This window comes from Chenopodium quinoa, unplaced genomic scaffold (assembly GCF_001683475.1).
Source record: "Chenopodium quinoa cultivar QQ74 unplaced genomic scaffold, ASM168347v1, whole genome shotgun sequence".
NCBI classification, from domain to species: Eukaryota; Viridiplantae; Streptophyta; class Magnoliopsida; order Caryophyllales; family Amaranthaceae; genus Chenopodium; species Chenopodium quinoa.
This window is the reverse complement of record NW_018744633.1, coordinates 2,255,519-2,278,053: the sequence shown is the minus strand read 5'-3', so window position 1 is coordinate 2,278,053 and position 22,535 is coordinate 2,255,519. Positions and strand designations below refer to the sequence as shown.

At 34.9% G+C, this 22,535-nt stretch overlaps 2 protein-coding genes across 4 annotated transcripts; both read right to left on the bottom strand.

Moving 5' to 3' along the window:
- LOC110700948 (E3 SUMO-protein ligase SIZ1-like) lies at positions 1 to 19,940 on the bottom strand. Of its 3 annotated transcripts, XR_002507302.1 has the most exons (18): positions 19,696 to 19,940; positions 19,321 to 19,451; positions 17,483 to 17,563; positions 13,143 to 13,185; positions 12,008 to 12,080; positions 11,406 to 11,580; positions 10,383 to 10,513; positions 8,948 to 9,016; positions 8,594 to 8,681; positions 7,992 to 8,067; positions 7,205 to 7,278; positions 6,979 to 7,086; positions 4,063 to 4,221; positions 3,579 to 3,683; positions 3,415 to 3,495; positions 2,151 to 3,339; positions 2,004 to 2,067; positions 916 to 1,037 (listed from the first exon to the last, which is right to left on the bottom strand). XR_002507302.1 is itself a non-coding variant. In XM_021878513.1 (17 exons), the coding sequence occupies exons 2-17, from the start codon at positions 19,342 to 19,344 to the stop codon at positions 874 to 876; spliced, it is 2,640 nt and encodes an 879-aa protein (XP_021734205.1). In that variant the 5' UTR covers positions 19,345 to 19,451; positions 19,666 to 19,940; the 3' UTR covers positions 1 to 873. The 3 variants fall into 3 exon arrangements, 2 of the variants coding, with proteins under 2 accessions (XP_021734205.1, XP_021734204.1); XM_021878513.1 differs by lacking the exon at positions 2,004 to 2,067 and having other exon boundaries at positions 1 to 1,037; positions 19,666 to 19,940; XM_021878512.1 differs by lacking the exon at positions 2,004 to 2,067 and having other exon boundaries at positions 1 to 1,037.
- A 1,465-nt stretch (positions 19,941 to 21,405) lies between these two features.
- LOC110701567 lies at positions 21,406 to 22,018 on the bottom strand. The gene is made up of 2 exons (XM_021879200.1): positions 21,827 to 22,018; positions 21,406 to 21,579 (listed from the first exon to the last, which is right to left on the bottom strand). The coding sequence occupies exons 1-2, from the start codon at positions 22,016 to 22,018 to the stop codon at positions 21,406 to 21,408; spliced, it is 366 nt and encodes a 121-aa protein (XP_021734892.1).
- Positions 22,019 to 22,535: the final 517 nt, after the last annotated feature.

Here is a 22,535-nt window from a genome sequence, read left to right as displayed (position 1 = left end):
TACAAATGTTTAAAAACTAGTTTGTGACATTTCAAGAAAGACGAGGTACCAAAAATACAAGTCCATTACCAACATTCAATACTGTAAATGCCCATATACACCTAGAATACCAGTTATGTAATGCTTTAATAGTTTAGTTCTTAGATTAGTAAGGATTTTAAGAGCTCACAAGAGATCATATCCATCGCACAGCTGATATAGGTATTGCCTCTTACAGATACAACGAAATCATGAGTGCAGAATGATGGGCAATTGGCCGCGCAAAAATTGTGTCCTGCATAGTGCAATAAAACACCATTTTGGGAGGGGAAAGGGATTAGGGTAAGGGAAGAAGTCCCTTTTCTATAAATAACTCAACCCCATAAAACATTTACAGGCTATAATGCCACCAAAAAATATGAGGCTGGTATATTTTTGCAGATTGCAGATACGAGAGGAACCCCCCTCTGTTACTGATCAAAGGTCATAAGCTTTGGAGCTCAATAATTCACATCTAAATTCCACCACTAACCAAATGTACTAGACTAGACTTGCTTCTTCATCAAAATGTATGTGCTACTATCTTTCAAACCCTGTGCCACAATAAAATTAGCAATGATATGTACCGTCCAGCCACATGCGAAGCCGAAAAGAGGTATTCCAGCTCACCAATACCGAGAATGAAGAGGCACTGATCTTTCAGTAAAATGCAGATATTCTCATTTCTGCCCTACTCAGCATCCCGTTCTGAGTTGTCATCCAAAAATGGTCAGTGCAAACCAACTTCAAGTTCTTATTTACAGGCTAGCTTCATGAAGGGCAATAATATTATATAATTGACCCACAAGCCACCTTGAGTCTGGAGCATTATGGTTAGCAAAACCACTAAAACACTTACTCAGAATCAGAATCAATAGAGAGGTACAACCGCTGTCTAACAGAACGTTTGTGCTGAGGAAACGGAGAAGGACTATCTGATCGCTGAAACAAAAAAGGACTGTCTGGTCGTTCTCGAGTTTTGTCAGATTTACTGCCACTAGATCCCAAAAGAAAAGAAGCTGCATATACAGAAACAAATACATGTTAATTCTTATATTATAGGCTGAAACAACCAGTTCTACCAAGAAATGTGCATGTATAGTAATGAGAATCACTAGACTGGAAAGGGTTGAAACCCAGGAAGAACCTATCAAAAACCTGGTTGAACCACCTAGCCTCCCATGTAAGTGCTCAAACACAATACAAAATGACTGCTAATGCTACTCAGCTAAAGTACTTCCAGTGCATGTGACATTTTCACAGCCTACCCACTACCCCACACTCAAAAATGTCACTGGACAAGTCAAGGTTATCATGTGCTAGATGTTCAACGACCTAAGGATAATCACATAAAACTTTTAATTTGTAAAAGTTCATTGTGGAAATTGGAGGCAGCAATCAACTTCTTCAACTTGGGTTAGGGTCGGACCAATTGGATGTATATATAAAGGGTCAATATTGCCTCATCAAGTTTCAAGTATACTGCAGGTATGGACTGGGTCATTCTAGTCAGGTTACCAAGTCTAATTGCGATAGTATATGAGGGCACACCTGCATTTTGTGATTGAGGATACTATAGGCCAAGTATAGTTTGTAAATAACTATTGCTAAAAGATCCATGTCCCAGTTTATTGTTCACACTCTGGTACTCAATGTCCCACGCTGGTGCATGTACAAATGTCGGACTTGGTTATTTTGTGAAAACATGCCATTATGTTGAAGCGAAACTATGGGTCAAAGTCACATCTAAGTGTCAAGGGTCCAATATGAGTACTTGAGGTAAAAGGAAGAGTCCAAGTAACATAAACTGAGTAGCAATTATGTAAACTTAAAAGTTCTAGCCTGGCAGGTATGTCCAGAGGTAACATACTTCATGTGTAGATCCTTCTTTGACTTAACATCATTAACTAGGGGTGTAGGAAGCACACGAGTTATGTTACCATTTAAACAGAGTATATCTGCTGCTAAACTAAAATGCAAAACACCTGTCACAGTGGATGCGATATGCATTCCTTGCAGACGTGTGAATGAGAGCTTCCTAATATCCATCTGGCCAGAATTTACCAGAACTTAATTTAGTTTTTCAAACTAACAGAAGCAAAAACACACATGAGAGTTAAACAGTAACAAACCAGTTTCAGCCAGTGAATCCGTTGCTCCTTCTCTTGAATGAGGCTGCGGTCCAGTATGCAAACCATTCATAGCACCTGACTCATCATGAGATCTGTCACCACCATCCCCAAGCCGAAGAGAGATCCAATCCTCACCACGTAAACCATTAGACATATCTTGTTGATTTCTTGCATCAGTAGGCCCACATGCATCAGAAGGCCTTGTAGGAAGAAATATTTGAAGAGCTGGATCCTCTCCACCAAATGCCAAGGGATTATCAACTAAACCATCATTTAGGTCATTGTATGTTTGACCAACTGAAGAATCTGGCATGAAAGACATATGGTTTATAGCAGTCTCTGGAGGCAACATATAGCCATTCATTGGTGTTGAGCAGTTCACAGAAGTAAGATGTGGATTAGATAATGTATCTGGTCCATCACCATCTGAACCAAATAGATGGAAACTGGAGGCTCCTTGAGTAGTGGTCGGCAATGGCCACAGAGGAAGTCCAAATTCATCATCTGCTGGGTTGAAAAGATCAAGACATGAACTTCCACCAACCCCAAGACCAGGGTCCTCTTGATATGATCCTGTATGTGGATCAACAGCATAATTGACTCCATTATCCATTAGACCATTGTTGTGAATAACCCCATGTACCATCATACCATTTTCTTCATCAGAATCACTAAGCACAATAACTTCCGAGTCCTTTGCAGCTGCCGCAGCATTTTGAGTAGCCAATCCATAAGTAGGATCAAGATTCAAAGAAATAGAATCAAGTTCCAGTCCATTGTTAATAGAAAAATCAAAAGCACCATTTGCATCTTGATTAACACTTGTATCTTCACCATCTCTACCACTAACAGTGGCACTACTGCTCATTGGAATAATCTTTGGACCACCATTCGATAAATTTTCTAGCACTCTATCACCGGATGATAAAGTGTTAGTATCCCCATGTTTACTAACTTCCCATACTCCATTGCTGTTCTTCCTGATTCCTAGTTTCAAACCGGTGCCTTCTTGCTTAATTGGCTTTGAGGCTTCAGGCTTCTGCTTACTTTCTACTTCATCAGGAAGACAGAGACTTCCATCAGGCAAATGCCAATGCCTAAGATCCCTGCGTTCAGTATCACTCTTAACACGCCAAGAGCCATCAGGTTTCACTTCAATCTCGGTTGTGTCCTCACCACAAGACTGCATCTGTAAGAAACCATAAATTACCCATAAGTATAAACCCAACATAAGATGAAGTGAAAGATCAATTGTGGAAACTACCATATTTGCAATGCGATTAAAGTAAGGGTCGATAATTATACTCTCAAGGGAGTAATTCTTCAGACATATTGGACATTGCCACTGCAAAAAGTTTCAAAAAAAAGGCTTCAGTTAGATAAGTTCCCAGGAAGCCAGAGAAAAATAATTAAAAATCAATTACTTGCCTTCCTCGAACGCTGCTGCATCTCAACAAAAGTTTCAAGGTCAAAACAACCCATATGCAGACATAGCCTGAATCTTCCAGCAATCTTCATTCTAGAACCACTCATCTGATTTGAAAAAAATCAATTTCCTCAAATCATAAACATAATCAATGTACCACATTATCTGTCTGTCATACTAATTTTCTAAAGCCAGATTAATAGTCACTTGAATACTAACACACCGTTGAACTCCTTTATGGGCTTTATCAGTATCTAACCTAATAAAAAGGTTATTCTGTAATGGAAACTGTAAAATTAGAATTTTTCCAAAGGTCAGCCAAATTTCAAGAAACTTTGCCTATGGTTTGTCTGCAACATAATTTATTAAGGGAAAGGAGCTCCAAAATGAATGGAGTAAAATTTTTGGCTATGTAGATGTATACACCATTGATGATACACAGCTAATAGAATTATTTCTTCACTCAAATTAAAAGAAAAAACTTACAGGACAACGCAAGTTAACAGTTATGGATTCTGCAACAACTTCCAAATCACTGTCACTATCAGCATTTTCAGTTTCACCACCTCCAATGCAACGACGCACACGAGCAAGAGCATCTTCAAGGAGCTCACCATCTGATTCCTTTGGAATCAAACTTAATATCTACAAAAACATAGAAAAAAAGATTAAAATTAATTTATTACTAAAATTAAAAAAAAAAATAAAGAAGGCTGAAACTAACGGAATATTATAAGTAACAGTAACTTAATCCCAATTTGTAACTGTCGGACAAACAAGCAATTCAATGGAGCAAGTAAAGACCAAATGGATGTAATGTTATACGGGCAGAATGGGTAAAAGACCAAATAGATGCAATCTTATAAGGAAGTAACAATTCTGCAGAAAAGGAATAGACCAAAGGGATATAATATTATGAGGACTTAACCCCCTGTTTTGGAGACCTGGACAACAATAAACAGTACCTCTATTGGACAAGAAAAGGAGTTAACAAACATGAATATTGTTACAACCCAAGGGAAAAGGATCCGCAATAGAGAAAGTGATTTATGAATCAGCATAGGTAATTACAGAAGAAACATATACCTAAAAGCCCCACCTTCGTAAACCAAAATGGCATTCAATTGAACTCACCAAATCATAAGCAGTAAACAGGAAAGACAGCCCATACATTAATAGCATTTGCGTTTATAACTAATCAGTAAAAATCACTTCACATGCAAACATGGAACTATGTAAGTTCCATTGCAATGCATAATGTATAGCATCATGCAATTTATTACATGCAATACATAATGACGATAGCACCATGACATAATATGAGTGTTAAGACAAAGGGATAACACAGAAAATAAAAAGCAGCTTATAACAGGAGTCACTCAAGGATTCTATTGATTGGGGATAGAGCTTAGTTTTCAAAAGCGTGCCTCCCCCTACCTAGGCACAGTGCAATCCAGAAGGGACTGAGAGGCTCAGGCGAGGCGTGAGGAGCTGTGCTTTGTGCACTTTTAATTCAAAAGGCGAGAGAGAGGGAGGGAAGGGATTTGAGTTAAGAAAATAATTCCTGCCCAGCCTTAAATAAAAAATTTGAGCAAACACCTTCTATTGTAAGCCTAATTGTAGGAAACCCTAATACATAATTGGGAAGTGACTGGCAAATTGGTGGTTGCTGGTATAACAAATGAAGGCGGTGAGGCTTCTCCGGTGCTTTCTGGCACCATATCTGCCGTCATCGACTCATCGCTGGTCAAGGAATCCCAGGACCGCTCTCTCTTCCTAAATCTGCTCTTTTTTCATCAATATCTCTCTTTAATCTTCTTTTCTCCTCTCATTCTTTGTCTTCATTGTCCTCTTCTATATTCACTCTTCACTTTTCCTTCTCAGTCTGGAAGAGCTTCTTCTCAGTTTTCTTTCTTCTCTGTTACTAGTAAGATGTTTGATTTTTTTTCTTTTTTTTTGGTCTTCTCAATCTTGATCTATATATATATTTTATGATTTTCAGCTGTAAATGTTGACAGAATTGACCGGAACCACGACAATAATTTAGCTGTTCACAACTTCACACCCCCCCCCTCTCTTTTCTTTTTTCCCCCAACTCTTTTCAAAAAGTTTTTTTTTTGTAAATTTTATTTTTATGAAAACCAGAATAGAAATAATTTTAATATAAACTTAAAAAATAAAGTTGTGGCTACGGGAACCCTATGCAAGTCGGTGTGGCTAGCGCCTTATGACAATAAGATTGATCCAGATTATGTGCATGATACAAGGCTACAGACACTTCAGCCCTGTTTACTTCAACTTAAGAAGTTGATATTCAGTAATTAAAAAGTTGTAATCATTGCAGATAAGTTTAGATTATTAAGATAAGTTCAAACAGTAAAAACCAGTTTAATATTTTACGTCCACTAAAAATCTATAACTTCATATAACAGTAGAGTATTTTAAATTTATAACTAAAATACACTTCTACTAGTATAGAATATCTAAGCTCAAATAAGGTGAAAAAGGAGCCTCCCTCTCTCTAAAAGGTGGAGTATACAGTTAGAACCATTAATTGAGGGATCTGGACATGTGAGAGAGAGAGAGAGAGAGATAGAGAGAGGATACATGGAAAGTACATTAAAGGAGGTTGAAGAAGAGACTTGGTCATACAGTCATTGAGATGAACAGAGAGGAGGGAAAAAGAAGGGGGGAGGGAGGGGTTGAGTTTTGTATTTGTAAATAAGTGCAACTGAGACCCACTCCCATTAGATGAGTTGTGCAAGTCTCCATATTAGTACATTTCAAATAGATTGCCCTAAATATCCACCATTTACCCTTGTGAAACAACGGCAGCGCTCCAGAATTCACTTACTTGGAACAAGTATGGCGACGAAAGTCGAATTACTTTTTTTTAAAGTAAGGCCGGGAAAAGTTTATTGGCAACAGGGGACCCCTTCTTAACCAGCCCTACCTACCCTATGTATTCGAGGGGAAGGCTGTAACCGAAAAAGGCCTGGTTCCACACACATAGGACAGGCAGAAGGTATGGGACGACCTGTTCACCACGAAAAGCGAATTTTATCTTATAGTCGTTTTCTTTGTTCAATAAATGCGCAGTGGAAAAGGATGCTAGTCGGCTCGGCAAAGTTGTAGGCTCTAAGAAATCAATATTGGTTAGGGTTCCCTAACAAATTTTGTGAAAAGAAAACTAAGTCACCTAACAATGGAGCAAGTGTAATTCTTCTTCTATCTATGCTCCAGATATTTTAGTAAGACCCCCCACACATGTTCATAAAACTTACAACATTTAAATATTAATCGAAGCAGGCATCTAAAATTCTAGCTTCATTCATTTCACCAAATTCACATATGCCAGCTACATCACAACAAATAAAAAAAAAATAAAAAGTATAATTATACCTGATGAAGACTACGCCGCTTCACTAATCTAACACCGAAACAAAATATACGAGAATCACATCCTGATATGAAGATCTTATTAATTCCATCTCGGGTGCATTGTGATATCTGACAGAGGAACAAATAAACACGTTGATAAGAAGGTTCAATTACAACATGACAAACTAAAGGTAATTTACCCAACAAAGTTTTTGAAAATGGGGAAAAAAATAAATGAAAAACTCACATTTGGACCATCATCACGACCATTAGCCCCAAGCAATTGTGACCCAGGTCTACTGATAGCTCTGACAGGCATGCCTAAGAAAAGTTAATACACATGCTACATCAACAGTGTGGAAAAATATGTTCAATATTTTCATACAACATATTCTACTTTACCAACAAAAAAAAATACTAATTTATGCCCAACAACAGTATTGTTGAACTCATCAGCTAAAATTGTCAGCCAGCAAGCAACACCTCTTATTCTTTCTTTCCTTTTTTTAAAAGGTGAAAAAAGATAGCATTAAGAACTAATTAAATGCCATATAACATGGAGGGCCCAAATTCAAGTAATACAACAGGATAAAAAAAATTAAGTCAAGTAATAAAAATTGGCATTGCCTCCTTTTTCTCCTTAAGTCTATTTCAATCTTCCCTCATTAACCTTCATACCAGAATTGACTATGAGTACACATCAGATCATTTCCAGGTGGAAGCCATATTATAAACAGCCCAAGCATACCAAACAAATATTTCTACAAAAATCAGACAGATGAATCAAAATCAATTCTATAGGTCTTTTTGCAAAAATTCAACAAGTGCAATAAGAAAACATCCAGATGAGGCAAACACAACCTAATCAGAACAGGGATTTAAAAATAAAAACAAACAAACAAACCAAATCAAATAAAACTAAGAAATTCAAGTATTACCAGATAACAAGGACTTAAAGCCAACACTACCAAGAAATTCTATAAAGATGATCACAACCTCATTGTGAACAGGATCTAGTAAATCAAAATTCTTACCATTGACCTGCAAATCTGCATATTGTGGCCACTGCATCCTAAAAGAAACCTTATCATTGAGAAGCATGCACCAAGCCTGAATGAGATACAAGTGATTAGATCATTAGTTTTCTTCTCCACCATTTTAAAAACTGGAACATTGCCAATCAAGGATGAGCAGTATGCAAAGTTGAAGTGGATGACATGAATTTCTTCATTCCTTACATAGTTACAATAGGTCTAATCCCTCCGTTGTAATAGTACTACCTTTCCATATTGACTTTCACATTTTCCAATGAACTACTTTGACCAAAAACAGGAATATATAAAAACAGATTTATAATGTAAAATAATGTTGGATTGTTGTCAAAAAAAAAAAATATTCAATGTATGTTTTCATATACTTTGATAATTGTTAATTTTCAATAATTTATATCCCGAGATATATATGGTCAAAATGTCAACAAGAAACATTCAAAACAATGGAGGGAATATAATTTTGAAACACAAAAAAAGAGACATGCAAACAAAAGAAAGAGAAAATTGACGAGCTAAATCACATGGCAACAAGAAGACATAGCACATCTGGCAAATCTCCATTATTACTTAAGCAATTCACAAACCTGGACAGCATAATCTGGCTTAGCTAACAACTCTTTGTCAGACCTTGTAAGATGAAACGTTTTCTCCGCACACTGCACAGGGTTTGCACTGTAAATGGGTAGGAAACCACAAATCAGAAAGATCACATAGCACTACAAGTTAAATGAAAGACATATGCAACATAAAGAACAATTAAGCATTACCAGGGAAAACACCAAGGCAAATCAATTAAGTTCATATGCAATATCATCCCATTCAGGACAATAAAATGCAATTTTTATCAAACCAGGAAGTATAATGCAAAACAGAAAGCCAAACTTCAAGGTTCACTTCATAATGCACAACTTGCATGAGGAGAAGATTGGACTACATACCTATCAGTTGGCAAAGTACTAGCCATCAGCTTTACAGATGACAATGGATGTCCCAGTGTAGACCAAAAGCTGCACCATATAAGAATACGGATAGTTGAGAATACAGATTAAAAGAAAATCATAGCCTCAAAAAAACAAAAAATAAAATAAAAATAGAGAGAGAACATCAAGTCATAAAATATTTAAGATAAAATGATCACTTTATGATTTACAGTAACTAACTGATTCTGAGACAATAAAAAAGGGTAAAAATTCAGCCACCAAACAAACAACTAACTCATCCAATTCCCACCACTCAAATTCTGAGACAATAAAAAGAAAAGCATCTAATTCTCTAGATGTCAAGTCCAAGGTATAAAAGGTCAATAGAATATAGGTGAAGATTCCAAAACATAATCTTGGTTCCCATCTGAATCCTATATGGGAAACAAAAGAGATTAAACCCCGATTTCCCAATACATATTATATGGACTGGGACAGGACTTTAAGAGCGACTCCAAAGAAAATTGCCATAACAATCATAATCAAAACTAAAACACACACATAAAGCAATAATGCCTTATAGTGAACCTTTTTTAAAATAAAAAAAAAAAAATCAAAAAAATAATAATAAAAATAAAAAATAAAGTCAAGTTCTTTTCCTCACGATGTCCTGCTATAAAAACCTGACAAGACATCTTCTCAAAAGGATACATCCAAACCATCCTAATCTGTTAGTATTTAGTATCTCCAACACAATTGCCGTTGCAAAAGCTTTGACTTGCTTCAAGATCTCATCACTGAAGGGAAGACTACATTTGATAGCCTTTGTACATTCTTAATGAAAAATAAGCAATAACATACCAGTGAAATTGGCAGCGACACTCACCTATCCAGGGAATCTAGAAACACTACTGAACTCAACAAATTAGCAAGTTTATGTCATCTAATCTCAATCAAGGATCCCTCGTTGAATTTTTCAGCAGTAGAATTATGATATAATTTCCCGTCAAAAAAGCAAATGATAAATAGATGGACATAAGACATCAATAGGCCTAGGAAAAGATTAGAAGAAGGCTGCTTCCATTTCAAAAGGGCCAAGACATGTTTGAAAGCAACAAGACCCTCATTACTTAACATATGTCTGAGCAGTGGGAACACATAAACTAAGAACAGTGACACATTTTACTAGGAACATTATAAAAAAAATCACTCCGAATCACTTTCATCAGGCACTGTGAATAGCCTTGGTAGTTGGTATAAGACAACATTATACAAAGAAACCAAAACATTCCAATCAACTAAGTAAGACCCTTGTTACTTATCATGCACAATATAAGACTTGGAGGTTGTCTTCTTTGGAAGTAGAGCCTATCAAATAATAAACACCAGATCCAAAGAACAAACATGAAAAGTGAGGACATAGTATATTCTGCAGGATGTCAATGGTACATACGGATCAGCTCGATTGAGACGGCAAACTTCACAATAGAACTGGGAAGGAACAGGTGGAATCCCATCCATAGGCTTTTCTGGTATAATTACACAGCTAATATGCTGCCATACTTGACACCTTGGATCCTCACACTGAAAACCAAATTCCAGAAATTTCAGAAACAAGAAAGTAACAACAATTAAGTTAACAGGGACAAAATCATGACCACAGCCATAAATAAGTGTGAATATATTTCAGGATGCCCCAGAAACTCATGTTAATACCACTCCAAAGATCTATTGCTAGTCACAGGTTAGAGATATACACACCAACTTGCATACAACACCCCCCCCCCCCTTTCCCCAATAAAAAAAATCTTTAGAGCTGACAGAAGGTCAGATACACACAAAAAATAAATATGAAAAAGCGCATTAAGTTGACATAACATTTACAACAGATCTCCATATAGAGAGTGAGTTCTTTTTACTCTTTATTTAGTACCTAGAATTTTTTTGTATTATAAAAATTTTAGAAAAAATAAAAAAAGGCAATGTATTGCTAAAAATACTGTTCTGCTATCAATTATTTTACTTGTAACTAAGCTTAAATTCACCAAAAATTTACTTTCAAGTGTCGGCCATAAAATTGTGAGTATATGTCAATGCTAATTACACCCCCCCCCACAGGCATACGCTTCTGATAAATATTACAGCCACTCTACAACCACATTATTCAATTCATAGACTTCCCTACAAATTAATAAAAATTCCTAATGTTAAATTAATGGATTAAAGATTCAAGCTCTGATTTATCTGACACAAAATCAATATATGACGAAGTTGCATCTTGAAAGTTGAAACAACACACATTTTCAATTCTCCAAAACTCATTATATCCACCCTGTATCAATGTATTGTATATACTTTGGCTAAAGTGTTATGTATGGAGATGGAGGGAGACAACAAGAGTCTTTACTCAACTATAAAAATCTCGCTTGACATAATTGAAAAGCCAGCAGATTTTATAAGGAAAACAAGCACAAACCTTGATCATCGACTCCGTAAGCAGCGAGCTACCACAAGGGCACCGAATTTTCATATCCACATGCAAAGAGTCATCAACTTCCTCTTTGGGTTTCAAGGTAATGGTAGGCGTAGCAGTATCCGACGTGCTTTGTGCTTTTGAAGCCAAATCAGTAGCACCAGACCCCTGCATTTTCCTGGTAACAAAGTATAAGGTGAAAGTTTCAAAGATGTACCAAATCTAGTAGTTACAGCCAAGAAACGAACCAGAGTGCCATTTAAGAAAACTATGTTTGTGCTTGTGAATTTTGTTCCTCTTGACCTAAACTAAGGCTTCTTGTAACAAGAAGACAGCATTTAAAAAAAGAGAATATTTTTGCTCCTCTTGACCTAAACTAAGGCTTCCTTGTAACAAGACGGCATTTAAAAATACAGAATGCAGATAGATCAACCTTCAACGAAATTTGGGTAACATTTACCATAGATAACAACAAAAGATACCTCAAGAATCTAGACTTAGTAAATTAGATTAGAAAATTTGCCAAATAACAGTTATCAGAAAGGATGTATATACATGGATATAAACATTTCACCATGAGAAAAACAAAAGTCTAGTCATAACACCTGTAAATATCATCCACTAATCTTGCTAGTTCTTCCTTTGAAAGTGCAGGTCTTTTTACCCACATCTTGGAAGCTGCAATACGAAAATAAAATACCACTAGTCAAGCCACAATACACAAGTAGAAGAAAAACTTTCAACATGGCAGAAAACCATGGAAATGCGAAGTCAAGCAATTTGCATGAAAAAACATCACACAAATAATAATAGACATGCAGGCCTTTCCAGAAGTTCAGGACTGCACAAAAAGTGAAAATGTGGCAAAAAAAAGGCTCTGGGATAATTTACAAAGGCCCATAAGAAAGTACATCACAGATCAAATCAGAAATGAATTTGTCGTAAACATGGAAAAAGAGCTCAAGGAAACTAAAATCTCTCCCTAACATACATTATCAAGCTTCACAAGATAATAATTAAATAGCCTACATGCACCAAGCCCGGGAGTTATTCTTTTCATAAAACCATATAAACTGGAAAATTGAATTGAATTGTATCAAAACGATTTAAAATGTTCTATGCTTGCATAACTAGATCACTAATGAGAAATGACTCCAGTAAAGAAGGGTTGTACAAGTTTAAAGCTTCAATATACAATGCTACACGTGAAATCCTGAAACAGCCAGTAAATCCTTGAATTTCTTTTGAATTTCTCAATTGAGTAGAGCTATATTGTGACTCCCACATCCAAGGGATCAAAAAGAAGAGATTAGGCATCAAGACAAAATAAAAAGCAAGGGAGAAGGGAGAAGGAAGAACTGAACTTATCCAAAAAAATGTACTTCGTATATGAATAAAAAGTCTGAGCAAGTCAATAGAAAGCTGCAACACATGCTCAGCAGACAAAGGGACCCAAAAACACATGTCAGTACTACATTGCCTTTACCACTTCACATACTAAAGCTAGAAACACTCGAGAACAGATAAAAACATTATAAAAAATAAAAATAAATAAATAAATAAATAAATAAAAATAAAAAATAAATAAAAACAAACTTCATCAACTAGGAAGCATAAAACATCAATAACCAATAAAGACAGAGGCATCCAAGTTCCAACCACAAAAGACACTTAGCCCTTGTTTATCTCAAACTTCAGAAATTCATAAAATAAATCATGGGTAGTAACTAGAGCACCTACCTTGATCATCAACAAGAAAAGCCAAAATTCGATCAACGAGTTCCTGCAAACAAAATTAATAGATAAACACGTAAGCTATGCAACAAAATCATAAGGATCGATCCAAAATACCCTAAACCCTTCTGAAAGACAAGTCCTTACAAGCATTTTCTTCTACAAAAATAACAAAATTCACTTTCCACACAACAATATGTGGTGGTTGAAACTTAGATTCCAAACCAATTTGCGAGGGTTCTAGCATGACAAGTGCTCCAGAAAAAGGTAATGCATGCTAATACAGCATATATAGGTCACTAAAAAGTTTACTTCTGATACATAAAGGTTAATTACTGAGTGTTTTTATATATTCAAGAGTAATATAGCATACGAAAACAAATCAAACAAAACTACTTCCAACGCATAGCAACATCCAGCTGAAATATAGAACAAATATCAAATCCTTAGTCCAATTGCAAACATGTTTGAAACAAGTATGTTGTCATTAAAACAAGGTTTTGTTAAAGCAAATGGCCTCACCTTTCTACACCCATGACATGAAACAAAATTGAAAAAAGACTTTGGAAATAATTTTCTAGTCAAAAATCAATTGTAAATCACTTTACATCCCAAATATACCAACTCCATCTCACTCCCTTGGGTTACATCCAACAAACACAGCCAAAGAAGCTTACATCTAGATAGACAATGACACAGAGATGGGCAGGTGACAGTGGCCATCAATGGCTGCTTTGAGCAACAATTAGTCATGGCTTTTAGTAAAGACAAATTAATTGTGAAAGAGTATGCATCTCAGCACATAGTAAAGACAACTTAAACCTGAATCAATACGCATCTCAGCACATAGCATCTTCTATGCAGTACAACTCTAGAGACACATGTCCATGACTGAATCTGTCTCCATGTAACACATAACTTTCTTGGAAAGCATGCAAATGTAGCCAAGATGCATAAAAAAACATTTATAGACTTCCACAAGATGGGCCACCCTTCACACAGATAAAAGAGCCACTCTTTGATAAACATTGACCCATGATGAACTCCAACTTCATGTTACAGATAACAGGATGGTTATAGTTGTATAGTTACAGAAAATTGCATGAGACGGTTACTAACTGCAGGACATACAGTTAAAGCAGAAGCCAACCAGAGCTCAATCTTGCAGTAAAACTACTCAATACAAGATTCAGAATCAAGCTCTGACTCCAACACCAAGCTTGAGTTGCTCTTGCTCAAGTATTGAGCTTCAACTAAAAATACATGTTTTCCCATCATGATGTTATTTATTTTAACTTATTGATAATACTTTCAATATCTCAAAGGTGGTATTCGGAAACCGGAAATCACGAATTGATTGATATGACGGAATTTCATTTCGGAATATAATAACTGTACTATTAATTTTAAATATCAAGTTTGGGAATTATTAGTATTTCAATTTCTTGAAATTCAATTCCACTATCATGTTTAGATAGCATAATTTTTTTTACAAATGGTCAATAAATACTTGTGATCTAGAGTGATAACAATAGAAATATTTGTTTCAAAATAACATCAAAAACTTGAACAAAGCAAATGTAAAATTGGCACTTCAAATATCAATTAAATGGGTGGCAGCAGCTATGGATGTTGTAGCTCTGGCCTCAAATAAAGAGACAAAAATATAAGGGTTGACGTAGATGATCAGACGTCTGACCACAAAAAGAAGAGAGAGAAAGACAAAAGGGGGACATGATGAGGTCTGATTTTTGCATGAACAACTAAGGAAAAAAAAATGACAGATTTAATCAGTAATTTGACATTCTTCTATCAAAGGAGAGCTTATTTGGATCAACCCAATTCAAAATCTTTGATTTGCCTAGCACTCAATTTGGTTCAATCATAGACTTTTCTAATGAAACCAAAGTTCCAAAACAGACCAAGAAAATATTCTTCTGAATTTGATTATTACACATGAAACTATAACTTTCATATTATGCTTACTTTATACGTATCTAAGCCTGCTCACGAACTATCAGAGGTGAGCTTTGTGCTAAGCTCGGCTCGTAAAAAAATCAAACCACGTCCAGCTCTAACTGAGCATTGACTAATTTGAGCTTGAGTAACTCTTAAGAAGGCTATATCGTCTGTAGTTCAGCACCCTTAGATACAACTCGCAAGTTCACTCAAAAATTCGACAAATGGACAAACTGCTGCAGGACTAAATTCTCTACATCTTTCTGAGTGATTACTTTTCTACATAAAACTTTTAGTAAATAATATTATGATTCTCACAGTCCATTTTAACAGTCATACACAGGCCCATACATTTAAATAAACCAGGATGCATAAACACCAATAGATAAATGAAGAATATATTAGCAACTTTGTGGACTATCCCTTCCAAAAATACAAGGCAAAATTGCCAAGCATACTTACCCTGATTCCCTATTTGCCCTTTCAAATTCTCAGGTTTGGCAGCAACTTCATGCATGTCAGCCACTGACAAGCTGATAGCACAACAGCATATTGTACAAGCCACTGGACAGCCAAAAATGCAGCTCTTTTGCATCAACTTATCAAGGCAAAGTTGTATGATTTAAATACTTCAAAACTTGCCTAAATAAGTTATTAGGTTATTTTTCAAATCATACATCTTATTTTTATCTAAACCCACAATATAGGACATGAAATTCTTCAAGCCAGATCTCAAAAAAAATCTAACACCCAGTAATGAAACACAGTTTTTGCAAATAATTTTAACCTTGCATTCTTTCAAGCCAGAAATTCTCACAATCTTCAACCCCGACTCTTGTCTTCAATTTAACTACCACACTACTGAATCCCAATTTTCACTATAATCAGCCAACTGTTGCCACTTCTTTTATACTTCCTCTATTCTATTAATATTGCAACAATGGACTTTTTGCACTATTCATCACTCTTGTTTGACCATATAATATGAGTTATACGTTAAGCAAAATATAGTCAAGTGGGATCTTGTTGGATTCGTCTCATAAAATAGTTTCACAATATCAACTTTTTATAATTTTCACTCTTACAAAATTATAGATATTTAGCATATAAAATGTGTTTTGGGATGCGTATTTTCCTCCTTGTTGCAATATTAACAGAACGGAGGAAGTATGTTTCTGTCCTCCCTTCCTTGATGGCTTGAGTTATTCCTTTAAAATCAATTTTATATTTGACCCCTTTCAAAGGTGCTTGTTTCAGTTTTATATTCCCTTCTTATCTCATCTGTTTGTATTTGAGCCTTCCACAATTGGAACTTCAGCCAAATCTTGTAGAGATCCATCAAAAGATTTTCCCGCTCTTCTCAAACGTTCCCTTATCTAATAAGTAATTTTGAAAGATGACAAATATCGATAAAACAATACTTCCTCCGTTCTTTTTTAATCGCAACGTTTGGAAAATTACACTATTCACACACATTCCATCATCTTTTGTGATTTATATCTTAGAAAAAATATAATCATATGGGATCTTGTTATATTCATCCCGAAATTTACTTTCATAATATTACCTTTATAATTTTTACAAAAATACAATTAAAGGTATTTAAATTATAAAATGTGCACTGAAAGTGTAAAATCCCCAACGTTGCGATCATAAAAGAATGGAGGATATATGATTCAGATTTCAAAAACAAGAAAGGTTTATTAAAGAAAATACACAATTTATCTTAGCCTCACACCTATAGCAGCTTAGCTCCAAGATCTTTGATCCTTTACTTCCGAAACACATAATACTGATAATAGAACTCTACATAGAATATGGATACAAAATTGTGAGACATTTAGTTAGGTTTGAGTTTGTGGGAATCCCAAATGTAATCAATATGTATCATTATATATCACTGAAGCCCAATATAATGTCCATGTGCATGTCCAAGACAGGCGATATTTACTAACTCTGAACAGCAAATACACATAAGAAACTCTTCTCAAAAAGCAGAGTGGCCAGACACCTAACAAAACATAAATGGCGGATCCAAAGCAAACATGATTCACCCCAACAAAGTAACAATCATCCTACAAACCCTTGGAATAGATTGAAATGAATTGTTTTGAGGTCAGAAGTCAATTTCGAAATCATTCATGTAATGACATATTCTAATGCATAAGCCTCTACAACAAATGAATCATTTTTTAAAGCAAGTAAAGAAGTGTAACAGAAACCACTAATCAGCTATCTCTAAAAATGAAAGAGATCAAAACAAAAGGTATAAAAAAAAAATTTGAAGTCTTAAATGTCGTTTTACAAAAAGGTCACAAAGCATTCAAAACACTAACATTAAAGTCCTCCACATTTAGCAATGCAAACAACTATAAATCATTGCACACCTGCTTCTTTCCTTGTTTAGAGAAACCTAGTTGAGTCAACACATCCTTCAGCTCCTTAATTCTAAAATACTGCAGTTTGTCCTACAAAACATTATCGCATGTCAAAGATATAAACCAATGATAATAAAATATACAAATAAAATAACAATAAGGTTCTAAAGAGAAAACAAGTACAACTTAGCTCTAAACAAACCACAAGGCGATGCAATTCGCATCATGTTTACATCATAAACTACACAAATGAGGGCTATACTACAGAAATTCTTCATAATTTCCTTCATGTACATTTACACAAGTATCACATAGATAATAGAGCCTCAAGTCATCAAGTGAAATTTAAAACAACAGCCTCTACCTATCCTATAATTACTGCATTTCACTGAACATGAAGTTAATGGCTTGTTCCCCTAAACCACCATATAGAGTAGGAAAGACATCATACAACAACAGTCTTCCAAGATTACTGGAGAGTTTATCTCATGCTTTCTATGGACTGAGACAAAAGACCTAGTCCAAGTCTCCAACATAGATTTTCTAGACGGTTAATAATTTTTTAATAAGGAAAGACCCAAGAGGATTCGCACGGCTTAGCCAGCAGACTTAGCACAGCTACACAGATGGAATGCCCACTGCAGTATAAGTGATGGTGAGGCTTGAAATTGTGACCATGTTGGGTTTCCCACTATCTCCACAGTTTGCTTAGTCTAGACTTTTGGATGATAAAAATTTAAGACTTGAAAAACATATCAAATTGGCATACTAGAATGTCCACCAGAAAGAGAGAAAATAGAGAAGATATGTACAGCTAAAAATTCAAGGACTCATAGGAGATGCTAAAGTGTCACATGAAATTTCCCGGAAGCCAATTAACCAACCAACTAAAACAGCAATAACTTTTTACAAAAGTAAAAATAGGCATTATTCCAATGTAATTGTCAAAAAAAAAAATATGTACCAAAGAACATCCATTAAAGAGGCAATTATCTAGTTTCTTTTCCTCTCTTGACCTACATATTTAAGTTCTATCTATACATCATGCAGCATGATACCATAAATTTCTCTTGGTCTCTTCTATAAATATTCTAATTTTCCAAGTCAATCTAGATCACACTTCGCTTGGGAAGACCATGTAAACCGTTTATATCTATCTATTTCTAAAATTATTCCTTTAAATCATCAATAAGTGTGAAATCTACAGTGTTCCCTTTCTAAAAAACCAAAATTATAAGACAATGGCACACTATGACACTACTACTCAAACAACCTCACAACTCACGTGAAATATGATAGTTTCAAACCCTCCAAACTGAATTTTAATACAAGCGTACATTTTGGTCAGTTGCCCTGCCTTTACAAATGAAAACTAGCTCCCTGTAATACCCAATATTAAGCCCTTCACCATGAGGCCAAATCACATTCTCTACGTTAGCTCCCTATAGGAATTCTGGCAACATTACAATAAAGTAATACGACAATAAAAGGAATAAACTACACCAAGGCAGCTTGTTATGCTCCCCACCTCTCATAACCCCTCAGCCGCCAAATACGAAAAATAAATACATTTCAATGCACCAACCCTAGACACCAAACAAATAAGCTAATTTACTTCAGTGCACCAGTCATCGATAATTATCAACAATATAGTGCGGCATTCTAACCATAAAAGACGGCCTAGAAATGATACACAGCCATAAATAAACAACATAGCCAAAAAAACTAAACTCCTCCTTACTGTCATTTCGCCATTGAGTGTTGCAATCTTATAAAAAATCAATCAAATTCAATCACATAACACAATATATAGTGACATATACACGAAGACGGCGAAAAATGTATACCTTACAGCTAGCCACCAAATCCATTACTCAGCTGCAAGATCCACCACGACGTATCTACCTCAACTGCTACACAGAAAGCCAATAAGCACACTAACGACTGCAGCTCATACTCAAGTAACCTAAATTTTCACCTAAATCACAACAAACAAACAATCAAAAATTCATAAATTAATGTTCATCATACACACCATTAACAAAACCAAAATTCGAAAATCAAACAAACCAATCAATCAATAACCTCATCAAAAATATAAAAAAAAATCACAATAAAATCCGCAAATTCAACTAAAAAAAGCCTTTAAAAAATCACAAAAAATAAAAATCTAAAAAAACCTAGAAATTCACCTATTAATACCAAAAAAAGGGGAAAATCACCAGAAGATTGGGGAAAGTCGTCGTCGTAGTCAGAGAGGAGAGAGAAAGTGCAGATGAATTAGAGAGAGAAAACGCGGAAGTTGTAAAGATGATTTTCTCTCTCCTCTTTTGTTGGTCTAACCTTCTATGGTGTGTAAATGTCAGTGTAATCGCGATTGAAGGAATTCGCTCTTTTTTGACGAAGGAAGGAAGAAGAGAAATCCAAACAAAACGCCTTTTTTTTTTCTTTTTTAATTTTTTTTTTTTATTTTAAATTTTTGTTTTTTTAATTAATTTTAATTGAATATTGGGTTGTGTTTTTCCACAAGGTTCGGACGTGAGGGTCCATTGTTAAATAGAGTTAAGGAAATGGGTGTTCAAATCCGGGTTATGTGAAATTTGGAGTACTCGTACAGTGTACTATCCTGGCTTTGGTAAGCAAGCAGTTGCGTCTTTCGTTTGCGTATTGTGGAGGGTGGTCCCTCATTTTTCAATCAATTCTTTTTCTTTTTTCGGAAAATGCCAACTTTTCTTACAAAGTTACATTTTTTTAACTTGTTTGGTATACGGGGTAAAAAACTTTATACTGGAGTACTTATACAGTCATACACAATATGGAGTATGGTTTTTTTTTTCCTCCTAATGTACGCCTTCAGTTATATATTACTCGCAATAAAAAAAAAATTATGTCGTACAAATAACGTCTCTTTATTGCGAGTAATATGCAACGGAGGGACTATAACATTATAATATCTATATATACTAGGTTGGTTAAAATTATCGTACTATGCACAGTTAAAATTAACTTTTCTTGTAATCTATCTATACTTAGAGCAAGATTAGCCATATCTAGTCTTAAGATTTTAATTAATTGCTACATCAGATTTTATATTAAATTTAATTATTTTTTTTAATTTTAATTATATTAAGACTGCTTAAGACTCAATCAGATTTATCTCTTCAATCCTAAGACTTATTTTAGATTTCTTTAAAATATTTATTAATTTTTTTTGTCTTTTAACATATATATTTCAATATATATTTTTTCGGAATACATATATAATTTTAATATGATATAAATATTCACAGTGGGGTAACAAATTTCTAACCCAATTTAGATGTCATAGTTGAAAAAATAATAGCAAAATGATCAAGCAAAAAAATCAATTATAATGAAACTACATGAATTTAATTGATTTTAAAATGCATGAAATTTTAAAATTACACATATTGCATTAAATAGTTATAAATGTAAAATAAAAATGACTAATGTAAAATTGATTTGAATTCAAATATCACTTCCCCCAAAACGACTCCACAAATGTTCAACCGAATCATGTTGCAATTGATGATGTCTTCTCCGATTTCTAAGTCTTCGATGGTTCTCAAAGTATTTTTCACGATTGGCATATAATTTGGAAGGAGACCAGCCTGCACTTGGGGTCCATCTCCTTGACTCCTAGCTCTATCATATGATACTTCTGCATCTAATGCTATGTCATTTCTTTCATCCTCGATGATCTTATTATGCAATATAATGCATGCTTGCATGACATCTCCAACCTCATGTTTACCCCAAAGACGTGCTGGGTTAGAAACTATTGCAAATCTTTTTTGTAACACCCCAAATGCTCGTTCGATATCCTTTCTTGCACCTTCTTGAAGTCTTGCAAACAACTTCCTCTTCTCTGATAACAAATCTGCCCGAGGAATGGTTTTTACAAAAACTGGTCATTCTGGATAAATCCCATCTGCAAGATAGTATCCCATATTGTATATTGATCCATTTAAAGTAAATTGAACTTCAGGACCACATCCTTCAAGAAAATTATTAAATATTGGCAAGCGATCCAACACATTGATATCATTGTTAGATCCTGCAACTCCGAAGTATGCATGCCAAATCTACAAATCATAAGAAGCTACAGCTTCAAGAATCATAGTGGGCTTACCTTGATCACCTCGGGTGTACATGCCTTGCCATGCGACCGGACATTTCTCCCACTTCCAATGCATACAATCGATGCTACCAAGCATACCCGGAAAACCACAACGCTCCGATTCCTCAAGTATGTTATGAATGTCATCAGTTGTATGGCTTCTCAAATATCTCATTGATACCAATACAAAATTTTTTAAGGCACTCAATTGCCGTGTTTCCAGAAATCCTCACATAATCATCTATAGCATCGCCTGAAACCCCATACGCCAACATTCTCATTGCCGCAGTGCACTTTTGAAGAGGGGATAATCCTTTTCTACCAACAGCATCATATCTTTGTTTAAAATACTCGTAATGATCTTCTAGATTATTTACAATATGAAGGAACAAACTCCTCCTCATTCGAAACCTTCGCCGAAATTGATCATCTAAATATATAGGACTGTTAGAGAAGTAATCATTCCATATTCTTAGATAGCCTTCTTCACGACGCCTATCAGTGTCAGGATTTCGTTTTTTCTAGTGTTTTTAGTAGAGGATGAGACAACTTGTGTAATTGCAACGTTGATACTTGTTAACATATCAAAAGTAATAGTATCTTCTACATATGAATTTAAGAAGCTCTCAATGTATTTGTCAATTATTTGCTGGCCATTGACGACATTTGACATAGTTCCCAATTATTAGGTTGAAAAAGATGGTATTAAGAGTGTTATAATTATTCAAGAAAGAGAGTATGTGAGTTGTGATGGGGGATAAAATTTATATATTTCTAACTTATAGCCTTTGTTCAACAACTTTTCAAAAATTAAATACTTCAACGACTATTTTTTAACTACTATATTTGAAACTACCAATATCTAAACAAAGTTTGATATTTGAAATTTAATTGTTATTTTATAATATGTTTAATGAAGCA